The sequence below is a fragment of the Pseudophryne corroboree genome, chromosome 2, assembly GCF_028390025.1.
Source record: "Pseudophryne corroboree isolate aPseCor3 chromosome 2, aPseCor3.hap2, whole genome shotgun sequence".
NCBI lineage: Eukaryota > Metazoa > Chordata > Amphibia > Anura > Myobatrachidae > Pseudophryne > Pseudophryne corroboree.
In genome coordinates, this window is record NC_086445.1 from 537,333,336 (window position 1) to 537,352,274 (window position 18,939).

At 45.9% G+C, this 18,939-nt stretch overlaps 1 protein-coding gene across 1 annotated transcript in view; it reads right to left on the bottom strand.

Moving 5' to 3' along the window:
• The window catches only part of LOC135050941 (protein kinase C delta type-like), a 43,476-nt gene extending 27,984 nt beyond the window's left edge, over window positions 1–15,492 (bottom strand). The window contains exons 1-3 of the mRNA XM_063957178.1: window positions 14,932–15,492; window positions 6,526–6,626; window positions 4,823–4,993 (exon numbers count right to left, since the gene is read on the bottom strand). Coding sequence (XP_063813248.1) covers window positions 4,823–4,993; window positions 6,526–6,626; window positions 14,932–15,451 — 792 coding nt within the window. The 5' untranslated portion in view covers window positions 15,452–15,492. The remainder of the gene's footprint in view (window positions 1–4,822; window positions 4,994–6,525; window positions 6,627–14,931) is intronic.
• Window positions 15,493–18,939: the final 3,447 nt, after the last annotated feature.

Here is an 18,939-nt window from a genome sequence, read left to right on the forward strand (position 1 = left end):
TCCTCCTCTTCCTCACATACCAAAGGTGTTGAGGATAATAAGAAGAAAAGGAGTGAGAACAATCCTCATTGTTCCAGATTGGCCAAGATGGACCTGGTGTCCAGATCTGCAGGAAATGCTCACAGAAGATCCGTGGCCTCTTCCTCTAAGACAGGACCTGTTGCAACAGGGACCCTGTCTGTTCCAAGACTTACCGCAGCTGCGTTTGACGGCATGGCGGTTGAACGCCGGATCCTAGCAGAAAAAGGCATTCCGGTTGAGGTTATCCCTACGCTGATAAAGGCTAGGAAGGAAGTAGCAGCAAAACATTATCACCGTATATGGCGAAAATATGTTTCTTGGTGTGAGACCAGGAATGCTCCTATGGAAGAATTCCATCTGGGCCGTTTCCTTCACTTCCTACAAACTGGAGTGAATTTGGGCCTTAAATTAGGTTCCATTAAGGTCCAGATTTCGGCCCTATCCATTTTCTTTCAAAAAGAACTGGCTTCTCTCCCAGAAGTTCAGACTTTTGTAAAGGGAGTGCTGCATATTCAGCCTCATTTTGTGCCTCCGGTGGCACCTTGGGATCTTAACGTGGTGTTAAGTTTCCTAAACGGTGGAGTTGAAATATCTCACGTGGAAGGTGGTAATGTTATTAGCCTTGGCTTCGGCTAGGCGAATGTCTGAATTAGCGGCTTTGTCACATAAAAGCCCTTATTTGGTCTTCCATATGGATAGAGCAGAATTGAGGACCCGTTCGCAACTTCTGCCAAAAGTGGTATCATCTTTTCATATGAACCAACCTATTGTGGTGCCTGTGGCTACACGTGCCTTGGAGGATTCCGAGTTACTTGATGTGGTCAGGGCTTTGAAAATTTACGTGGCCAGAACGGCTAGAGTCAGGAAAACTGAAGCGCTGTTTGTCCTGTATGCATCCAAGAAGATTGGTGCCCCTGCTTCAAAGCAAACTATTGCTCGCTGGATCTGTAACACGATTCAGCAAGCGCTTTCTACGGCTGGTTTGCCGTTACCAAAATCAGTCAAGGCCCATTCCACTAGGAAGGTGGGCTCTTCTTGGGCGGCTGCCCGGGGGGTCTCGGCACTACAGCTGTGTCGAGCTGCTACTTGGTCGGGTTCAAACACTTTTGCAAAATTCTATAAGTTTGATACCCTGGCTGAGGAGGACCTCATGTTCGCTCAATCGGTGCTGCAGAGTCATCCGCACTCTCCCACCCGTTTGGGAGCTTTGGTATAATCCCCATGGTCCTTACGGAGTCCCCAGCATCCTCTAGGACCAGGCCCGGCGCTACCCGCTCAGCGAAGGGATGCAGTGCAGGGAGGCGCTGGGACAGATAGGCGCTTCCCCTACTCTGCATCCCTTCCCTGCTGCGCCGTCCTGTCCCCCCTGCTGCTGCTACTGCTGTGTCTGTCACTGTATGACAGTCACTGGCAGCGGGCACCTGCAGCATGATACGCCTCCTCCCCTCCCCTCATCTCATCTGTGTGCGCCGCCGCCAAGTACAGGACAGAAGGGGGCGGAGCTACACGGGACGATAGGGGGCGTGGCTAAATGGGCCTAAGGGGGCGGAGCTACCGGACCTGGCTGCTGTACAGAGGGAGACTGGATTAGGTAAGTGGAGGGTGAGAGAGGTGTGTGTGTGTGTGTGTGTGTGTGTGTGTGTGTGTGTGTGTGTGTGTGTGTGTGTGTGTGTGTGTGTGTGTGTGAATTGTGTGTATGGTGGGTGTGTGTGTATATATGTGTGAAGTATGTGTGTTTGTGTGGAATTTCTAAGTGTCTGCTTCACAGCAAAAGTTGGATGGAGACCCAGCGAGGCTGCTTCAGCTTCCTGGGAATCCCCAAACGCCACTACTGGGGGGGCATTACGTATAAGGACGCTACTACTACAGGGGGGCATTACGTGTAACAACGCTACTACTGGGGGGCCATTATGTGTAAGGACGCTACTACTACTGGGGCTGGGGGCATTACATATAAGGACGATACTACTACTGGGGTGCACTACGTATAAGAACACTACTACTACTGGGGGGGCATTATGTACAAGGACGCTACTATTACCGGAAGGGCATTACGTATAAGGACGCTACTACTACTGGGGGGTATTACGTATAAGGACGCGTCTACTACTGTGGGTGCATTATGTATAAGAATGCTACTACTACTCGGGGGGCATTATGTATAAGGATGCTACTACTACTGGGGGGTCATTATGTATAAGGATGCTACTACTACTGGGGTGCATTACATATAAGGACGCTACTACTACGGGTGGGGCATTACGTATAAGGACGCTACTACTACGGGTGGGGCATTACGTATAAGATTAATAAGATTGTGCTACATTGCGGCGTAATTTTAAATGGGGGTACTACTATGTGGCAATGCCCCTTACTTGTGAGACCACACCCCTTTTCCCGGCGCGTGCCAAAGGAATATGGGAGGGCGCAAATTTATAGTTTGCAGGGGGGCGCCGAACACCCTAGCACCGGCCCTGTCTAGGACGTTAGAGAAAATAAGATTTTACTTACCGGTAAATCTATTTCTCGTAGTCCGTAGAGGATGCTGGGCGCCCGTCCCAAGTGCGTACTTCTTCTGCAATACTTGTATATAGTTATTGCTTCAATAAGGGTTATGTTATGGTTGCATCGGTCTTGAACTGATGATATGTTGTTTTCATACTGTTAACTGGGTAGTTATCACAAGTTATACGGTGTGATTGGTGTGGCTGGTATGAATCTTGCCCTTGGATTAACAAAATCCTTTCCTCGTACTGTCCATCTCCTTTGGGCACAGTTTCTCTAACTGAGATCTGGAGGAGGGGCATAGAGGGAGGAGCCAGTGCACACCAGGGACTAAATTCTTTCTTAAAGTGCCCATGTCTCCTGCGGAGCCCGTCTATCCCCATGGTCCTTACGGAGTCCCCAGCATCCTCTACGGACAACGAGAAATAGATTTACCGTTAAGTAAAATCTTATTTTAATACATGCCGCCAGTCTTCAATTTCTTGCGGTGATAAATGAAAACTATAGGGTATAATTAATAAATGGGCTAATGAGTAAATTATTTGATGTGATGGATAGAGACAGAATATCTGAATTTTCTGTGGGTTGTGCATTGTCTGCATCAAATCCAACCACAAAATACAGGGTGAGATTTTTTTAGTCAGCTTAAACAAATTTGCTGAATTACAGATGCAGTGTGCAATAGAGTAGAGGTATGGGCCCTCATTCCGAGTTGTTCGCTCGCTAGCTGCTTTTAGCAGCTTTGCACACGCTAAGCCGCCGCCTACTGGGAGTGAATCTTAGCTTATCAAAATTGCGAACGAAAGATTTGCAATATTGCGAAAAGACTGCTCTGTGCAGTTTCTGAGTAACTCGAGACTTACTCGGCATCTGCGATCAGTTCAGTACTTGTCGTTCCTTTGACGTCACAAACACACCCAGCGTTCGCCCAGACACTCCTCCGTTTCTCCTGCCACTCCCGCGTTTTTCCCAGAAACGGTAGCATTTTTTCACACACTCCCATAAAACGGCCTGTTTCCGCCCAGAAACACCCACTTCCTGTCAATCACACTCCGATCACCAGAACGAAGAAAAAACCTTGTAATGCCGTGAGTAAAATACCTAACTGCATAGCAAATTTACTTGGCGCAGTCGCACTGCGGACATTGCGCATGCGCATTAGCGACTAATCGCTCCGTTGCGAGAAAAAAATAACGAGCGAACAACTCGGAATGACCCCCATGATTCTAGAATAAAAGTACTACATAAAATAGTTTTCTACATAAAGTCATTTTAGTATTATTATTATTATTATACATGGAAAGATGCCCAGAAATAGCATCTGCTCCAGTACGTGAGGATTCCCAGGAAGAAACAAAAAGAAAAAACACTTGGCGCCTAACCTTAACTGGTAACGTATAGACCCCTATAAGCTGCTGCTTCTTGATAAAGGTTATTGACCTTTCAAAAGGTTATCATGAGTAAAAGTTGTTAATATAGTTTAGCTCCTTTATGCTACACAGAGGATTAGTTACTTTCTTATAGTGTTAGTGAGGGGGGTTATTCTGGTTTGTTAGCACAGTGCACACTAATGGGCAAAAACATGTTGTACTGCAGGTGTGGCAGATGTAACGTGCAGAGAGATTTAGATTTGGGTGGGTTATTTTGTTTCTGTGCTGGGTAAATACTGACTGCTTTATTTTTGCACTGCAAGTTCGATTTCAGTTTGAAGACATCCTACCCAAATCTAAATCTCTCTGCACACGTTACATCTGCCCCACCGGCAGTGCACATGGTTTTTCCCATTAGTGTGTTGTTTTTTTTGTTTGCTAACAAACCTGAATAAGGCCCCAAGTCACTCACATTTAAAGCTCATGCAGGAAAACTGGACTGTATAAACTGTTGTGGGTAAGAAGCAAAGCCGACCCTCCTACCTTCCTTAAGTAGCACAAGCCGGGGGGCTAAGCATATATGGAGTCTGATAAACTTCTTATTGTACGCTTCATATAGAAAAAGCTGAGCTGTGTAAACATCCACTGTTGTGGGAATAGCAGACAAAGCCGATCCCCCTGCCTCCCTCAGATAGCACAGCCAGGTTTTTTATGTGTATGAGTCCACATTAATTTTACTGTTCTGTATGGCCATATATTGTTGAATACAATTATTATATATTACTATTAATATATTATTAAGTGGTTATTATATTGGTAAACCAATTATGCAGTGCTTCTTAATAAACGACTGCTTATAGATTTTTATTCCCAGGAACAGTATAAACCAAGACCAAGAGGGTTAGTAGAAATATACATGAACTTACCTCAGTCTGGAAGGCAAAAAGCCCTCGGACGACAAAGGGCGTCCTGACAGCCTGCAGTGCCTCTCTCTCCACCAGCACAGATCTTATCATATCTTCTTCCACCACAACTCTTTTCTTAATGACCTTCACTGCAAGCTGCCTTCTGGTGACAGTGTCAGATGCCAGTAACACCTGTACGGTACAGAGACGTTACAGAAGCCGGAGGAAAGAGGTATGGCTCATATAGTAACTAATGATAACATTCTGTGTCAGGAGATAGGAGAATGGAAGCACAAATGCCTGGAATGAATAAAGTAAGATATGTTGGTCTTGATTACATTGCATTGTCCATGTTGTGGGGTAATTGGGGAGGTCTGGTCACTGCTGGGCGCTGCACACACCTGCCACTGGTGCTGAGGAGAGTGAGAGGTCATTATGAAGGAGACCAGATGGGGATAAAGGGCAGCCTTGTGCTTTCCATGCACCCATCCATGATACAGACATACCCTATATATGACATAATGCCCCTGTCCTGTTCCAATCCCCTCCAATGTTGAGTTGTAAGCTATAGTGTGGCATTTGGTAAACACGCTAACCAGACAATGCCATATGTTTGGAGCTGGGACAGTATGTGGGTAACTAGGAGCTGTATATGATGGTCACTTTCTTATTATGTGCACAGAAATATTGTTACCGCAGCATGCACATACAGGATTTATTTCTGTGCTATAGTAAAAAGTCTTATTTTTCTCCAGAGTATTCATTTAAATGTAAATGTGCCAACTGTATTGTGCAGTGACTATCAAGGTGCTGCCCGCTTCCCTTACCCAGTAGCTGTCTCTGGAAATAGGCAGTGTGGCTGCTTATACAGAACTGACAGGTATGTGGGAGACACCAATGTCACTTCAGTGTCCAACCTGCTACCCCATCATTAATATAAACATATAACATTTTCTACATTGCATTCTCCTATAATATTGTTTGACTGAACGTATATCCTACAGGTATATCAGCAGAGATATCAGTACAGACCCCCCAAATCTGCCCAAATCCTCCCTGCAGAAAATACAACCCCCCCCCCCCCCCCCACACACTCACACACACACCATTTCCACACGTAACATTATTCACATCAGTAAAGATAGGCTGCTTTTACACACAGACACAAATGGGATTTGGACACAAATCTATATAAATGACTATTGTGTAACCAATGTCACTATGGCAGGTTTGTTATTATATATAGCTGTGTGTATATACAGTTAGCATAATGGCATACCTCCCAACTTTCAAGGATTGTGAAGCGGGACTTCATGCGCGGCGGAGCGGCGCCCGGCGCCGAAAATGGGCGTGTCTACATAAAATGGGCGTGATTTTGCATAAAGGGGGCGTGACCTCGCGGCAATGCCGCTATCGCGAGCCACGGCCCCCGTTCTTGTTACTATGGGGGGCATGGCCAGCGCTCAGTGAGCTGCTGGCATGCCCCCAGTACCTCTGTCTCCATGAATAGACGCTGTGTGCGCATGCGCACAGCGTCTATTCACTCTGCTCTGCTGCGAGTGCAAGAGCCTCCCAACTGTCCCCCCCACCGCGGGACACTGCTGTCCGCGGGTGGGACAGCGGGACAGTCCCCAAAAAATGGGACTGTCCCGCGAAAATCGGGACAGTTGGGAGGTATGTAATGGTGACAACATTAGAAATCAGACAGAAAACACAAATCTTACTCTTCCGTAGCTGCCCCGGCCGAGCTCTTGGTGGTAAATGAACCGCCCGATGGATAATGGTGTTCTGCAGCCGGGGCCGGCTGAGGAGACTCCGCTGCCTCCTATTGGGGTAATAAAGGAAGAGGTTATACATTTACTCTTTATATAAATGATGAGTCAGACAGTGGATATTATACAAATCAGTATTCAGCTGCTGCATCGGGGCCTATGCCATCTTGTATTTTAAGGCCCATTGTAAAGGATATTTAAACCAAATACAAGTTATTTTTGTTTTCTAAAAGTGCCACACATATAATTTCCACACATTTACATGTGTTATCAGTTCTTTTATTTTATTAAATACAATTTGTATTTTAGTTTTAGTGCAGCTACAGACACCTTTACATCATTAAAACAAATCTCCCCAATTCACAGTCACTTACAGCAAAATATTGTCACTGTAATGTGTAATGCGCCCCCAATTCCTGACAACTATTAGGGTGTATTATACATACAGGGCTCTATGGGGTTTATAACACAGAGCTCAGTCACTCAGCACAGTCTCTTACTCCATATTATTCACTGATTTTTTTGGTGTAGACATATCTTAATTATTACAGGTGACTATTATATCCTCTGCGGTTATATATCCTGTCTGGGTTTTTTTTCATTCAGTGTATAACAGGAAAAGCCTGATTTATCTACCTGAGAGATACAAGTTATATTCCACTCAGAGGCGGAACTACCGCCAGTGCAACCAGTGCGTTGCACTGGGGCCCGCCACTGTCCAGGGGCCCAAAGCATGTAATGAGTCAAACTGACTCATTACATGCCGCTGTGTGCTGCGGGCAACCGCTGCCCGCAGCACACAGCCGCCCGAAGAGGAGAGGAGCGCAGCCAACATGAGGCGAAGGAGGAGGAGGGAAGTGGAGGAAGGAGCCGCAGCAGCGCCTCAACCAATAAATAGCGCTGCTGCGGCTCCCTCTTCCACCTCCCTCCTCCTCCTTCCCCTCGTGTCGGCTAGTAAGTAAGATGGAACGCACAGTCCGGATGTGGCTGCGCCAGACGGGATTCCAGGCCCCGCCCAAGCAGGAAGTGGTGTGCAGCCTCCTCCCGGTTACTGGCAGCAGCAGGTAATGTCCTGTGTTATCGGCGCTGATCACGTGTGCGGCTTCTTATCTCACTCATACTGTGTAAAAAGGGGGAATCTGCCAGCCTGCCGTAATGTGTAAAAAGGGCACGCTGTCTGCCGTAATGTGTAAAAAGGGCACGCTGTCTGCCGTAATGTGTAACAAGGGCACGCTGTCTGCCGTTATGTGTAAAAAGGGGACGCTGTCTGCCATAATGTATAACAAGGGCACGCTGTCGGCCGTAATGTGTAAAAAGGGGACGCTGTCTGCCGTAGTGTGTAACAAGGGCACGCTGTCTGCTGTAATGTGTAATAAGGGCATGTAAAAAGGGCACGCTGTCTGCCGTAATGTGTAACAAGGGCACACTGTCTGCCGTAATGTGTAACAAGGGCACGCTGTCTGCCATTATGTGTAAAAAGGGGACGCTGTTTGCCGTAATGTGTAACAAGGGCACGCTGTCTGCCGTTATGTGTAAAAAGGGGACGCTGTCTGCCGTAATGTGTAACAAGGGCACGCTGTCTGCCGTAATGTGTAAAAAGGGGACGCTATCTGCCGTAGTGTGTAACAAGGGCACGCTGTCTGCTGTAATGTCTAATAAGTGCATGTAAAAAGGGCACGCTGTCTCCCGTAATGTGTAACAAGGGCACACTGTCTGCCGTAATGTGTAACAAGGGCACGCTGTCTGCCATTATGTGTAAAAAGGGGACGCTGTCTGCCGTAATGTGTAACAAGGACACGCTGTCTGCCGTTATGTGTAAAAAGGGGACGCTGTCTGCTGTAATGTGTAACAAGGGCACGCTGTCTGCCGTAATGTGTAAAAAGGGCACGCTGTCTGCCGTAATGTGTAACAAGGGCACGCTGTCTGCCGTTATGAGTAAAAAGGGGGACGCTGTCTGCCTTAATGTGTAAAAAGGGGACGCTATCTGCCGTAATGTGTAAAAAGGGGAATCTGTCCGCCGTAAGGTGTAAAAGGGTCTCTAGCTGGTGTAGTGGTGCTACTGTGCAGCGTAATTTGAATAATGGAGACTACTGTGCACCGTTTTATGAATTGGTATTATTTTGTGGCCACACTCCTTCCCCACAAAGCCACGCCCCTATGTATTTTTGCACGCGCCTACGGCGCGCACTGCCCCAGTTTTGCATGCAGGGATGGGGCTCCGATGCCGTTTCTTGCACACACTGCTAAAATGCCTAGTTACGGCACTGTTGCTAGGTATCCATTTCTCTGGCCCTCAGCAGGTCCCCCTCGCCAGATCCTCTCCAGGGGTGAGGGGGTGGACTTGGATGGGATGAGGGGGCCCAAAGCATTTTGTCGCACCTGGGCCCACCGCTCGCTTGTTCCGCCACTGATTCCACTATATACTATAAATCATGGGTCTTCAACCTGCGGCCCTCCAGCTGCTGTGGAACTACACATCCCAGCATGCCCTGCCTCAGTCTTAGCATACCTTAATAGCAAAACTATGGCAGGGCTTGCTGGGATGTATAGTTTCACAGCAGCTGGAGAGCCACAGGTTGAAGACCGTTGCTATAAATTATTATTTTAGGACTTCAACTCAGTGATAAAATGATGATGAGGAGTAATCAGTAGTGAGGTGCACGGGGACCTGCATGTTATACACACACAATATATATATATATATATATAGCGGTCACAAACGAGGCGGCACTCAGAGGCTGTCACAAATTCTTGTAATAGTGCAAACAGAGAAATCAACGTTTCGGGGACCAGTTCCCCTTCTTCAGGATATGTGTAAACACTGCACAAAAAACATTTAAATACTTAAACGAAGTACTTACCCCCCACCTCACACCCAATCACCTGGCGTCTCCCCTGGTCTCGCCGCCGTTCTCACCGCCCGGCACCGCCGGCTGCGTCCACTTCCGCCGGAAGTGACGTTGCGGGAGTATGCCGCGTTACCATGGAGACGCTAGCTAAACTCCATAACAACAACAATACATCTGTGAACCTTGTATTACAAGCAAATGCAGTGCGGATCAAGAACTGGTTACATCTTAGTGCATATCACTATAAGGTGCTAATATCAGCTACAAACATTAAAAAAGAAACCCACGTTTAAAAACAATATTAGTGCCTTTTAAAATCCCCTACTAAAAAGTGTCAATACCACATAATAGAATTATTTCTTACTCATAATAGCGCAAGCCGCTCCTGTTCTTCCTTATCATGAACCAACTTACTAGCAAATATCTACATACTCTGCCATTGTGACATATACGGGAATTTTTGTCTTTATGTTTATGCTTGACTCCCTCACTATATTTTAACCTATTCATCTGCTGGTTCCACGGGTGCAGGGACTTTATTCACTACTAGTACCCTGACCAGCTGCGGACATCCTACCCACTACGTAATTCCTCCCCCCTGTCCATTTTATGAACCCACTGAGATGAAAACTGTCCCACGACTAATGCTACCCAACCCCCTGGCGTCTGAAATCTACCTCCAGAGGTAGAACTAAAGAAAATTAATGAGGCCCAAATTTTCATTCAAGCCTCCAGGTTTCAGGGTTTGTAGTCTGTGAATCCACATGGACTCTAACTGTAAGAGCTTTTTACCTCTATTTCCCCCACGGGGGGATTCTGGCACGTGGTCAATAATTCGATGTTTAAATGTGGCCATGCTGTGTCTGAACTCGGCAAAGTGCTTGGCGACTGGCTGTTCACCACTGCCCGTCGCCAAAGCGTTCCTAATCGCTTGTCTATGCTGAGCCATGCGCACTTTAAACTGGCACTCGGTCTTCCCTATGTAGTACCGGCCACACGGGCATATAATGGCGTATATAACAAACTTGGTACTACACGTTAAGGGCCACCTGATCTTAAAACTTTTTCCGGAGAACGGGTGAGCAATACTGTCTCCTGGAGACATATGCGCACACGTCGTGCAGCCCGTGCATTTAAAGCACCCGTTTTTTCTACTTAAAAAGTGGTGGGTGGGGGCTGCTTTCAATTTGGCCATGTCGGTTTTGACGACAAGGTCTTTTATACTGCGCCCTCTGGTATAGCTTGGCATAATGCGCTTACTCTTAAAGATTGTCAGATCGGGATCCGATGTGACTATCGGCCACAAACCTTTCATCCTTTTCTTAACTTGTCCACTGTTGACATCATATGCACTCACCCAGGGGATACTGCTGGTGATATCCTTGGGTGGTGTTGTTTGGAGAGTATCTTCTCTCCTTCTTGCTGTGGCCTTTTGACGGGCCTTACTTAGCAGTTTTGAGGGAAAGCCCCTGTCCCGAAGTCTGCCCTCCATTTCATCAAGTTGTTTGTTTCTGACCTCAACATTTGTGTTGGTCCTGCAGACCCGCAGAAATTGTGAATAAGGCAGTCCCCTAATGGTTGAGGTTGGATGGAAACTATCGTACCTCAAAACCGTGTTACGGTCCGTAGGTTTCTTATATAAGCACGTTTCAATTCTGCCTTCCTGGAGCTTAATAAGGATATCTAAATAGCACATTTCATATTGACTCACACTCATCGTAAATTTGGCAGGACTGTCTGATGTATTGTGCCTATCAATAAGGGACACTAAATCCTGCACTTCGCCTCGCCAAAAGATTAATACGTCATCTATATATCGGTAGTAGATGAACAACCGGTTAGATATCGTTAGCTCGGCCAAAAACAGTTGACGTTCCACCTCCCACATGAAGGCGTTAGCGAACGAGGGTGCCACGGAAGATCCCATGGCACACCCCGTTCGCTGTATGTAAAACTGCCCATCAAAGATGAAGAAATTATGGGATAAGGTGAACTGAAGCAGCTCTATAAAGAAATCTATATCTGGCCCAGTATACAATGCGTTACCTGTGATTAACCGTCTCACTGCATTGACCCCCTGTTGGTGTGGGATACAGGTATATAAGCTGGTAACATCGATGGTTACCATCGTTGTATCAGGTGGTACCAGCTCAATGGAATGAAATTTTCTTAATATACTGGGCCAGATATAGATTTCTTTATAGAGCTGCTTCAGTTCACCTTATCCCATAATTTCTTCATCTTTGATGGGCAGTTTTACATACAGCGAACGGGGTGTGCCATGGGATCTTCCGTGGCACCCTCGTTCGCTAACGCCTTCATGTGGGAGGTGGAACGTCAACTGTTTTTGGCCGAGCTAACGATATCTAACCGGTTGTTCATCTACTACCGATATATAGATGACGTATTAATCTTTTGGCGAGGCGAAGTGCAGGATTTAGTGTCCCTTATTGATAGGCACAATACATCAGACAGTCCTGCCAAATTTACGATGAGTGTGAGTCAATATGAAATGTGCTATTTAGATATCCTTATTAAGCTCCAGGAAGGCAGAATTGAAACGTGCTTATATAAGAAACCTACGGACCGTAACACGGTTTTGAGGTACGATAGTTTCCATCCAACCTCAACCATTAGGGGACTGCCTTATTCACAATTTCTGCGGGTCTGCAGGACCAACACAAATGTTGAGGTCAGAAACAAACAACTTGATGAAATGGAGGGCAGACTTCGGGACAGGGGCTTTCCCTCAAAACTGCTAAGTAAGGCCCGTCAAAAGGCCACAGCAAGAAGGAGAGAAGATACTCTCCAAACAACACCACCCAAGGATATCACCAGCAGTATCCCCTGGGTGAGTGCATATGATGTCAACAGTGGACAAGTTAAGAAAAGGATGAAAGGTTTGTGGCCGATAGTCACATCGGATCCCGATCTGACAATCTTTAAGAGTAAGCGCATTATGCCAAGCTATACCAGAGGGCGCAGTATAAAAGACCTTGTCGTCAAAACCGACATGGCCAAATTGAAAGCAGCCCCCACCCACCACTTTTTAAGTAGAAAAAACGGGTGCTTTAAATGCACGGGCTGCACGACGTGTGCGCATATGTCTCCAGGAGACAGTATTGCTCACCCGTTCTCCGGAAAAAGTTTTAAGATCAGGTGGCCCTTAACGTGTAGTACCAAGTTTGTTATATACGCCATTATATGCCCGTGTGGCCGGTACTACATAGGGAAGACCGAGTGCCAGTTTAAAGTGCGCATGGCTCAGCATAGACAAGCGATTAGGAACGCTTTGGCGACGGGCAGTGGTGAACAGCCAGTCGCCAAGCACTTTGCCGAGTTCAGACACAGCATGGCCACATTTAAACATCGAATTATTGACCACGTGCCAGAATCCCCCCGTGGGGGAAATAGAGGTAAAAAGCTCTTACAGTTAGAGTCCATGTGGATTCACAGACTACAAACCCTGAAACCTGGAGGCTTGAATGAAAATTTGGGCCTCATTAATTTTCTTTAGTTCTACCTCTGGAGGTAGATTTCAGACGCCAGGGGGTTGGGTAGCATTAGTCGTGGGACAGTTTTCATCTCAGTGGGTTCATAAAATGGACAGGGGGGAGGAATTACGTAGTGGGTAGGATGTCCGCAGCTGGTCAGGGTACTAGTAGTGAATAAAGTCCCTGCACCCGTGGAACCAGCAGATGAATAGGTTAAAATATAGTGAGGGAGTCAAGCATAAACATAAAGACAAAAATTCCCGTATATGTCACAATGGCAGAGTATGTAGATATTTGCTAGTAAGTTGGTTCATGATAAGGAAGAACAGGAGCGGCTTGCGCTATTATGAGTAAGAAATAATTCTATTATGTGGTATTGACACTTTTTAGTAGGGGATTTTAAAAGGCACTAATATTGTTTTTAAACGTGGGTTTCTTTTTTAATGTTTGTAGCTGATATTAGCACCTTATAGTGATATGCACTAAGATGTAACCAGTTCTTGATCCGCACTGCATTTGCTTGTAATACAAGGTTCACAGATGTATTGTTGTTGTTATGGAGTTTAGCTAGCGTCTCCATGGTAACGCGGCATACTCCCGCAACGTCACTTCCGGCGGAAGTGGACGCAGCCGGCGGTGCCGGGCGGTGAGAACGGCGGCGAGACCAGGGGAGACGCCAGGTGATTGGGTGTGAGGTGGGGGGTAAGTACTTCGTTTAAGTATTTAAATGTTTTTTGTGCAGTGTTTACACATATCCTGAAGAAGGGGAACTGGTCCCCGAAACGTTGATTTCTCTGTTTGCACTATTACAAGAATTTGTGACAGCCTCTGAGTGCCGCCTCGTTTGTGACCGCCATATCCTGGGGGGCCTCACCAAAGCTCTCCACGGAGGAAGGCACCGGAGCGAGACATATCCCTGAGTGGATATTTGGAGTGCCGGGGCAATAAGGTACTATATATATATATATATATATATATATACACACACAAATTGCTTTATAACATTTTTTCACATAAAAAAAATTCATATAACAGCCATTTCACCTAATTTAATTACACCAAATAGTTTTTGTATGGCCACTAATAGACTTCTATAAAGCTTCCTATGTTAGTTTGGCTTTTTGCAGGGTACAGGCAGATTTCCCCATTTTCTCCTATACTTATCTCTGCTTTTGCCAGCTTGAATTATTGCGTGGATCCCGATTTCGGGAGCGCACAGGGTGTGATAAGTGGATTTTGGCGGTGATAGGTGTGATAACATTAGACGCGATGGATACCCCCCTAAGTAGTGCTTGGTATAACTTGGCCACAGGCAGGTTCCAGGTAACAGCTGGGGGGAGGGGGCGGGGCTAGGCAGCTCAACCGACCAACTGTCATTTCCGTGCCCCAGGGAAGCAGCAGGGATCATTATCTGCGTTTAATATAAAAGGCCGATCACAGGTAATCCCAGGCAGGGCCTCTAGCAGCTAAGTAGCCAATAGTGTAACAGCCCCCATCACTGGTACACTGAGAAAGTACCGCAAAAGAAGTAGATTTGTTATTTTAGAGGTGATGAAATATGCCCTATATGAGAATTTGGCACTATTATGTAGCACATTTGATAGCTTACTGTAGTGGGGATCGCTCCAAACTTTCAGGCCTCTAAAGTCCCATTTATCTGGCAGATTGAATCCAAACAATGTACTTCAATCTCTCATATAATTTTTGGATGCCACAATACCACACTCTGGGTCTTATGTACTAAGCCTTGGGGAGTGATACTTGGCGAGAGATAAAGTACCAGCCAATCAGATCCTAACTGCCATGTTATAGGCTGTTTTTGAAAAATAACAATTAGGAGCTGATTGGTTGGTACTTTATCCCCCTTCTACGCTTAGTACATCTGCCCCTCTATGTGAAAGAAACACTGAAATAAATGAACAATCAGCTACAGTTTGATCTATAGTTAGTAGCAGTGGAGCAAGTTCTCCATATTAAGAAAGAGTTTTCTGTGAAAACCATTAATACCTCCTTACCTGGTCTGTCCAATGGAGGAGTGAAATCACTGCCCTTGACCTTCTCTTGGACCACGGCCACATCCAGATGTCTCCTTTTCTGCTTTCTATGCTCACCATCTTGGTGTTTCACCCTCTTCTGCTGTCCTGTCCCTTCTTTTATCTGACGTTTCCTCTTTTTCTTGCCAGTCACAGCCTCAGGGGAAGATGGTTTCTCCCTTTTGTACAGATGACTCTCTGCAGTGAGACTCGGCCTGTTCCCTGCTCCAGTCGGGGGGTTCTCATAATCTCCAAGCTCGTTGATTGTAATGAGCTGGAATTCGATGACATCTTCTCCATTGGGATTTTGAGGACTGCTGGATGGTACAGCATCTCTGCTATTTGCTCCTCCAATCTTCCTGTCTCTGCTCTTCTCTCCACTCCTCTTCTCTCTGCACCTCTCCTGTGCGCTCCTCTTCACTCCACGCCTCTTCTCTAAGCTCTTCTCTTCTTTCATCGCATTTTGGGGTTGGGGTCGCCGCTTTCCTTTACTAGCCTCCATCGCTGGCTGCTCAGCTCTGGACTGTTAACACCAACTGTCATTCTGCCTCACGGAATGCTGGGATGGCAGTGGCCATGAGACCAGCTACATGCCCCCTGTACTGGCTGTCATGTATTGCTGAGGCCCCCATATCATTTATTGGGGAGTTATCAGTAATGCTGGTTATGAAACTTTTTTCCCCAAAACTTTTCACCAAAAGTTAAAACCATTTATGTAAAGTGTTATGATGGGAGAAAGCTGAAAAACGCACAATTATTGGATAGGCTGACAAAAAAACGAACCTTTGGCGAGATGTGTACACGCACCACAGCCTTATCTATCGGACGTAAGAGGACTGAGGACTGGGGGCAGAGTGAATAGCTGACTTGACCCGGGTCCATTATTTTCTTTTATATATATATGAATTAAGCAGGGATGGTGTGGCGCTCACGGCTGTATAGGAAAAAGTAAACTCACAGAACCACCATGGTTATCAACGTTTCAATCTTAATGTAGATTTTCTTCAGGATACCATACAAAATCTACAGTAAGATTGAAACGTTGATAACCATAGTGGATCTATGTGTTTATTTTCTCCAACATAGCCGTGAGTACCGCACAATCCCTGCTTAATATGTGACCATTTATGTGAGAGCACTGGATTCGGCTGCATATATATATATATATATATATATATATATATATATACAGAAACCAAGAATATGGGCACAAGCGACCAATGGTGTCTATAGTAAAGGAACGTAAAAAGATTTTTTATATAGAAAATAAAAGCATATTTATTTTACACGATTAAAAAACACTGATAAAATTTTAGTTTAAGAAAACATGCTTAAGCATAAGAATTCATTCCATGATCCTTCCCAGACCAACCTCCTGAACCTAAGATAAGCACTTTTTACACATTTACTGCAAACTGATGTGTACCTTGGCCCTCATTCCGAGTTGATCGGTCGCAAGGCGAATTTAGCAGAGTTACACACGCTAAGCCGCCGCCTACTGGGAGTGAATCTTAGCTTCTTAAAATTGCGACCGATGTATTCGCAATATTGCGATTACTAACTACTTAGCAGTTTCAGAGTAGCTCCAGACTTACTCTGCCTGTGCGATCAGTTCAGTGCTTGTCGTTCCTGGTTGACGTCACAAACACACCCAGCGTTCGCCCAGGCACTCCCACCGTTTCTCCGGCCACTCCTGCGTTTTTTCCGTAAACGGTAGCGTTTTCAGCCACACGCCCCTGAAACGCCGTGTTTCCGCCCAGTAACACCCATTTCCTGTCAATCACATTACGATCGCCGGAGCGATGAAAAAGCCGTGAGTAAAAATACTTTCTTCATAGTAAAGTTACTTGGCGCAGTCGCAGTGCGAACATTGCGCATGCGTACTAAGCGGTCGCAAGGCGAATTTAGCAGAGTTACACACGCTAAGCCGCCGCCTACTGGGAGTGAATCTTAGCTTCTTAAAATTGCGACCGATGTATTCGCAATATTGCGATTACTAACTACTTAGCAGTTTCAGAGTAGCTCCAGACTTACTCTGCCTGTGCGATCAGTTCAGTGCTTGTCGTTCCTGGTTGACGTCACAAACACACCCAGCGTTCGCCCAGGCACTCCCACCGTTTCTCCGGCCACTCCTGCGTTTTTTCCGTAAACGGTAGCGTTTTCAGCCACACGCCCCTGAAACGCCGTGTTTCCGCCCAGTAACACCCATTTCCTGTCAATCACATTACGATCGCCGGAGCGATGAAAAAGCCGTGAGTAAAAATACTTTCTTCATAGTAAAGTTACTTGGCGCAGTCGCAGTGCGAACATTGCGCATGCGTACTAAGCGGATTTTCATTGCGATGCGATGAAAAATACCGAGCGAACAACTCGGAATGAGGGCCCTTGTACTTTTAGATTTTTTCTTCTCTCTTAACCATATTTTTGTTCACATTTTTTATGAATTCTTATGCTTAAGCATGTTTTCTTAAACTAAAATTTTATCAGTGTTTTTTAATCGTGTAAAATAAATATGCTTTTATTTTCTATATAAAAAATCTTTTTACGTTCCTTTACTATAGACACCATTGGTCGCTTGTGCCCATATTCTTGGTTTCTATAACACTTTTTACAGCAGCTTACCACTGCTGTTTTTATTTAGGGGCCTGCTGACACCCTTTGTACCAAGGGAGTGTATTTTTGGACATATATTATACATAATTGTGAAGGTTAACTTACCACAAGTGGCGCTATTTTTTCCTTTTTTGCATATATATATATATATATACATATATATTAGAGATGAGCGCCTGAAATTTTTCGGGTTTTGTGTTTTGGTTTTGGGTTCGGTTCCGCGGCCGTGTTTTGGGTTCGAACGCGTTTTGGCAAAACCTCACCGAATTATTTTTGTTGGATTCGGGTGTGTTTTGGATTCGGGTGTTTTTTTCCAAAAACACTAAAAAACAGCTTAAATCATAGAATTTGGGGGTCATTTTGATCCCAAAGTATTATTAACCTCAAAAACCATAATTTACACTCATTTTCAGTCTATTCTGAATACCTCACACCTCACAATATTATTTTTAGTCCTAAAATTTGCACCGAGGTCGCTGTGTGAGTAAGATAAGCGACCCTAGTGGCCGACACAAACACCGGGCCCATCTAGGAGTGGCACTGCAGTGTCACGCAGGATGTCCCTTCCAAAAAACCCTCCCCAAACAGCACATGACGCAAAGAAAAAAAGAGGCGCAATGAGGTAGCTGTGTGAGTAAGATTAGCGACCCTAGTGGCCGACACAAACACCGGGCCCATCTAGGAGTGGCACTGCAGTGTCACGCAGGATGGCCCTTCCAAAAAACCCTCCCCAAACAGCACATGACGCAAAGAAAAAAAGAGGCGCAATGAGGTAGCTGACTGTGTGAGTAAGATTAGCGACCCTAGTGGCCGACACAAACACCGGGCCCATCTAGGAGTGGCACTGCAGTGTCACGCAGGATGGCCCTTCCAAAAAACCCTCCCCAAACAGCACATGACGCAAAGAAAAAAAGAGGCGCAATGAGGTAGCTGACTGTGTGAGTAAGATTAGCGACCCTAGTGGCCGACACAAACACCGGGCCCATCTAGGAGTGGCACTGCAGTGTCACGCAGGATGTCCCTTCCAAAAAACCCTCCCCAAACAGCACATGACGCAAAGAAAAAAAGAGGCGCAATGAGGTAGCTGTGTGAGTAAGATTAGCGACCCTAGTGGCCGACACAAACACCGGGCCCATCTAGGAGTGGCACTGCAGTGTCACGCAGGATGTCCCTTCCAAAAAACCCTCCCCAATCAGCACATGATGCAAAGAAAAAGAAAAGAAAAAAGAGGTGCAAGATGGAATTATCCTTGGGCCCTCCCACCCACCCTTATGTTGTATAAACAAAACAGGACATGCACACTTTAACCAACCCATCATTTCAGTGACAGGGTCTGCCACACGACTGTGACTGATATGACGGGTTGGTTTGGACCCC